The 6,000-nt window shown below is 48.2% G+C and overlaps 1 protein-coding gene across 1 annotated transcript in view; it reads right to left on the minus strand.

Moving 5' to 3' along the window:
• The window catches only part of WNT3A (Wnt family member 3A), a 93,306-nt gene extending 87,678 nt beyond the window's left edge, over window positions 1–5,628 (minus strand). Inside the window, exon 1 of the mRNA XM_077781356.1 lies at window positions 5,558–5,628. Coding sequence (XP_077637482.1) covers window positions 5,558–5,628 — 71 coding nt within the window. The remainder of the gene's footprint in view (window positions 1–5,557) is intronic.
• Between the last annotated feature and the right edge of the window lie 372 nt (window positions 5,629–6,000).

Here is a 6,000-nt window from a genome sequence, read left to right on the forward strand (position 1 = left end):
GCACTGATGGATTTTAACACCTCACCACAACCTGCTGCAGGAGGGGAGGAGACACTGATGAATTCCAGCTCCTCACCCTGGCCCATGGAGCGGAGAGAGGTGGGGAGATGCAATTCCTACCTCTGAGCTCTAGAATTGCTCCAGGATGCCAACAGCTGCTGGGCTGGCCCGCAGGTGACCTCCCAGGGCTCTGCCTAAGGAGGATGGTCACGCCAAGCCAAGCTTTGCCAGGGCTGGGTGACAGAACACAGACCTGGCTCAGGGGCTCCGTGGGTTGGAAAATTCCCTCCTCCAGCCCGAGCTTCCAAAGAAAGGCTCAGCAGTCTCTGTTGTTCAGTCTCAAGCCAGTTTATTGCAAGTTATCTAAAAGATTTTCTTCTGGGGCTGCTGTGGTTTGCTCACAGCTCAGGCAGAGGCACACACACACCCTGACATCCTCTCTGACCCCGACTGCTTCTTCTCTCCCCGCCCAGGGCTGCTGCTGTCTTTTATATGGTACATTATGTGTTACATGGTTACAGTTTTTCCCAATGCCTATTACCTATATTAAATGGTGATTTTCTATCTTTTATATGGTACATTACGTGTTACATGTTCACAGTTTTTCCCCAATGCCCATTACCTATATTAAATGGTGCTTTTCTACTCTAAACCAATCTGTGAGTGCCAACATCACCAAGAACATGGAGGTAAGGGAGAAGAAAGAAGGGGGACAGGACAGGCCAAAAATTCCTCTATCTTAAAACCTCTGACCCCCATGTATAAAGTAAAAACCCCCCTGTACAACACTAAAAGATTCTTCCCTCTACTTTGTGACTACTTCTACTATAATATCTAAACTTTTGTGATTCTTGTTCTTCCTGCAAGGTTAGTAAATCGTTACATGGTTCAAACCCAAAATCACAGGTGTTTCCAGCTGCCTGCCAGGGTCTCAAATGCTTCTGACCTGGGCCCGGAACATCCAAAAATGTCTGAGGGACATTTTGAGTTCCAACAGCTGGGTTTGGTTCTGCCGGGTTTGCAGCAGGATTGGGTTTCTCACGGCAGCCAGATTCACTCAGTATTAAATGGGAGCTGTTCCAGCCATGCTGAGGGGAGCAAATCCCAGAGAAGAACAGAGGGCACCAGGCAGGAGCTCATCCCTGCCCTGCTCCTGCTGTGGCTCAGGTGCTGGAGCCACGTCCCCGCTGCTGGCAGGGCTCCCTCGAGCTCCCATTCCCCTCAACTGCAGAAAACACAGGTGCAAAGAGCTCTTGGATCCCTTTCCCCATCCACAGGGATCCTGCAGGACATCACATCCTGCACGGGTGAGGAAATCCACGTGGCTGCTGGGGAGTGAGAGCAGAGCCAGGCCGCAGCAGAATTATCGACACACACCCCTCATCCATCCCTCACAGCCTCTTCCAAAGGCCTGGCACCTCCAGGAACGCTCCTCACCCGTAATTCCCAGTTTTTCACATGGCTGATGCCATCCCACCCCACTGTGGGTGGCACACAGGAGCTGAGAGAGGGGACAGACCCAGTGCCCAGAGCGATGCCACCACACCCAACCCCAGCCTGATGTTCCATTCGAGCTCCTCTGCCCATCCCTCTCCAGGCTCAGGATTTTACCACACACATCCCAAATCTGCCTCACACCCAGGAAAAATGATGCCAGCCAGTTTTTCCTACAGCAAAGCGGTCTCCCTGTACTTCCAATTCAGCCCAGAGAGCCTCTCCTGGGATTATCTCCCCCAGGAGCAGTATCTGGGCTGCAGGAGATTGATATTCCCATCGTGGAAGCTCTGTGTTAATTTTTATTGACCATTTTATTCCCTCTTCTGAACCATTTCTGCCCACTGACTGTATTTAGACCAAGTCAGGCCACTTAGCATGGATTGGAAACTAAAATAAATAAAGGGGTTTTTTTTTTCCCCATTCCATGTGGAGTTGGTCAAGGCAGTGCAAGCCACTTGCAAAAACTTTAAATTCTCTTCGTGCTGCTCCTTTGACTCCCCACAGACCCCACACACCCCAGGACAGGGAACAGGTTACATTTAATCCTCCTTCACCCATGAATTTTGCTTCAGAATTCCCTCAGCCTTCCTTCACTCATCGCAATCTCTCCTTTTTTTATTATTTTTTTAACAAGCCAAAAAATGAACAGCACTACCATTAAAAAAAAAAAAAAAAAGGCAGCAAAACCCGAAAACTATCTGATTTTTTGCTGTTAATCTGGCCCCCTGGGTGTGGAGGAGCCTGTTGCTGCTCCAGGTTGAACAGCTCCGTGCTGCACTGGAGAAGGTCCTGTGGGGCTCCTGTGGCACCACAAACCCCCCCAGCACATCCCCAAAACCTGGCTCATCATTCCCAACAGGATAAATCATCTTCTGGGATTATTTTTAAACCGTTCTTTCCAAAGCCTCTTTTATCCCAGTCTGTAAATGCATTATTTGATGTTTTTTTAGTATTTTTTAAGGTTTTAAGGAACTCACAGAACCTCTTCCCCACCCAGCGTCATCACAGAGGGATCTTTTCCTTTTTCCTCCACTGAACTTTTCCCAAAGCTCCCAGGAAAGTGGGAATCTGGTTCAAACAGGTGCCCTGTGCCATGGTGGGAGCAGGAATTGGAACAGCTCAGCCTAAAAAGGAGCTGTGAGAGGCAGACAGAACTTAAAACACCTGATCCCCCTGACAAATTTACATTTCCCCTGATTTTGAGATGACAATTAACCAAAACTCACAGGAAAATATAATTTCTCAGTCCCTGCTTTTTTCACCGGTTTTTTTCAAAGTGTAAATATCCACAGCCCCGTGTGCTTTAGGATGAATTGATGCTTTAATTAGAAACGATTAGTGGGGAGGGGGCACAATTTGGGGCTGGTAAATGACAGATTTTCTCCTCTAAACACCCAAAATCACCATGAGCTGACAGAGGGGGGGGATGGTTGGGATGGGATGTTTGCTGCTTGCATGAGCAGACTGAAAAATTCCTGGTTCTATCTTCCAAAAAAAAAAAAAAAAAAGAGAAAAACAACAACAACAAAACAAAAGGAAGAGCGGAACAGAATAAAATTGAAATCAAATGAAGCAGCACGGTGGATTTGGCTAAATTTGGGAGAAAAGGAACTTCCCTGCCCTGGTTGGGATGTGCATCCCGGGGTCCCCAGCGCCACTTTGCAGGTCCCCATTCCCAAATTCCAAATTTCCAGTGCTGCTCCCCATCTCCAGCCACTTGGGGGTGGCTTGGAAGTGAATAAAGAGGGAAAAGTTGGGGAGAAATAAAGGGGGAAAGGTTGGGGGTGAATAAAGAGGGAAAGGTTGGGGGTGAATAAAGGGGGAAAGGTTGGGGGTGAATAAAGAAAGGGGGAAAGGTTGGGGGTAAATAAAGGGGGAAAGGTTGGGGGTGAATAAAGGAAGGTGGGGGTGAATAAAGGGGGAAAGGTTGGGGGTGAATAAAGGGGGAAAGGTTGGGGGAAATAAAGAAAGGTTGGAGTTGAAAAAGAGGGAAAGGATGGGGGTGAATAAAGGGGGAAAGGTTGGGGAGGAATAAAGGGAGACAGGTTGGGGGTAAATAAAGGGGGAAAGGTTGGGGGTAAATAAAGAAAGGGGAAAGGTTGGGGGTAAATAAATAAAGGGAGACAGGTTGGGGGTAAATAAAGGGGGAAAGGTTGGGGGTGAATTAAGGGGGAAAGTCTGGGGGTGAATAAAGGGGGACAGGTTGGGGGAAATAAAGAAAGGTTGGGGTTGAAAAAGAGGGAAAGGATGGGGGTGAATAGAAAGGGAAAGGTTGGGGGTGAATAAAAAGGGAAAGGTTGGGGAGAAATAAAGAGGGAAAGGGCTGGGAGGGCGAGGGGGAATTTCGGCAGCCAATGCAACAACAGCTCCGGGGCCTCTCCCGCGACTCCCCCAGCCCAATCCAAGCCTCCTTTGCATTTCCATGGCCTAAGGGGGGGTTTCTCCTTGCGAAAGAAACGTCTGCAAGCGCTGCCCGGCAGCGGGGAAGGACGGGGGGAAAGGCACCCCAAAGCCCGGAGTGTCGCCGCTGCGCACCCGGGGATGCCCCGGCTCGGGGAGCGCCTCCCGCCCCTCTCCCAGCGCCTTTTCCCATCTTTTCCCCCTTCCCGCAGCTCCGGGGACACGGGATGCAGGGGACGGAGGGGACAGACAGGGGGGACAGGGGGACCGGGACCGCGCTCCCCTCGCCGGGTGACAGGCGAATATTTATGTCGGTATTAGAGGAATGCGTTTCCTTCTCCAATCAGGAATGCGAGCAGAGTTTCTAATTATAAGTTAGATGGTGGCTGGGAATAAAAGATTGCTTTTTAATGACTCCCGTCCAGGTGCTCTCGCTGCCTGTCTTCCCAAGAACACATTTGCATTTTATTGCTTTTTTTTTTTTTCCCCTTCTCTCTTTTTTTTTTTTTTTTTTCCCTCCCATCCCAACGAATTCCCTGCTTTCAGACATACCTGAAATAGTTGGAGAGGCTGCTGCCTTCAACACCCTCACCTCTGCACCGCCGGACAGGGGGGACCGCGCATCCCGCACCCGCGGGGTGGGGGCGGGTGGGTGCACGGATTAATTAAAAAATTAATTCGCGGGATGGGGGATGATTTATTTTTTGGGTTTTTTGGGGTTTTTTTTGTGAGGGGGGGCGTTTCGGAGCTGTCGGCAGCGCGGAGCCCCCCGGCTCAGCCCGCGGAGCCTCCCCGCGTTAGGGCTTCCCCGGGCGCAATTAGCTCGGCGGGGTAATTAGCGCGGATCGTGCGCTTACACGCCTTGCCCAGCACCATTTGCTTTTCGTGGGGGAGCGAGCGAGAAAAGGCTCTTAAAGGCGTAGGGTGCAAAGCGAGGAAAAGGAGAAAAAGCGGCGGAACCCCCCCCCCCCAAAAAAAAAAAAAAAAAAAGAAATAAAAATTAAAGAAGAAGCGCCGCATCCGCGGGCAAAGGAGCGCGCAGGAGCCGCGGATTTTGCGCCGGGATCGTCTCCCCAGTCCCAGCCCTGCATTCCCAGCTTGTGCAGCTTCGCCTCCTTTTTCTTCCCATTTCCCCCCCCCTATTTATTTATTTTTTTTAAAATTTACCCCTCAATATTCCTTAAAGCGAAAGTAGGGAGGGGAGAAACACAGAAAAACCACCCAAAAGTTTTGCTCCGTTCCCCCGCTTCCTTCCACCTGACTAGCTCGAAATCACCTTGAAATGCTCATGTCAACTTGCATCATTATCTCTTTAATTCAGGCAGCGCCTTTTGTTCTTCACAGGAGAGGATCAAAGCACTCGGGGAAAAAAAAAATAACTTTCCGATCGCTCCCTCTCGCTCTCTCTCTTTTACAGTAGGAGAAGGAGAGATCAGGTATAACCCAGTCAAAATAAACAAAGTGAATGCATAAATAAAAGAGGTGAAATGCAGGTTCTAAGAACTTGCTGGCGCTGGAACAATCCCACCTCTTTAGCTGAGTGGCAACGAAAGGAGAATTTCAAGTCATCTTAAACGCAGGGGTTGCAGAGAAAACAGAGGAGGGGAAAAATAAATGAAAATGAGCGAAAAAAAAAAAAAAGAAGAAGAATAAAACTTACCACCAGATTGGGTAACTTGACAGAGCCTGACTCAACCCACAAAGAAACAGGAAATATCCAAAAGAGGCCATTGATGAAAAGTTGTCTTTCTTTTTTTTTTTTTCTTTTAACCAGAGTTGCCAAAAACCTTCCTTTCTTCTGAGGCAGGATGATTATTTTAATAATAATAATAATAACAATAATTTAAAAAAAAAAAAAAGTCAAATGAAGTGAGCTCAACCCGACCAGGTAAATCCTCTCTTGCTTCCTCTACTACTCTCAAGGAAAAAAAAAATCTCAGAGAGGTAAAAAACTCTTCTCTCAGCCAAGACACTGAAGGCAAATATTAAAAAAAAAAAAAAAAAAAAAAAAAAAGAAAAAAAAAAAGTTTGAAGTAGCTCTCTTAAAAAGGACCCAATCAGCACTTATTGCCAAAGGGAGAATTCTGATGCTTTGGCTTGTTC

The sequence above is a fragment of the Lonchura striata genome, chromosome 1, assembly GCF_046129695.1.
Source record: "Lonchura striata isolate bLonStr1 chromosome 1, bLonStr1.mat, whole genome shotgun sequence".
In the NCBI taxonomy this organism is placed as follows: domain Eukaryota; kingdom Metazoa; phylum Chordata; class Aves; order Passeriformes; family Estrildidae; genus Lonchura; species Lonchura striata.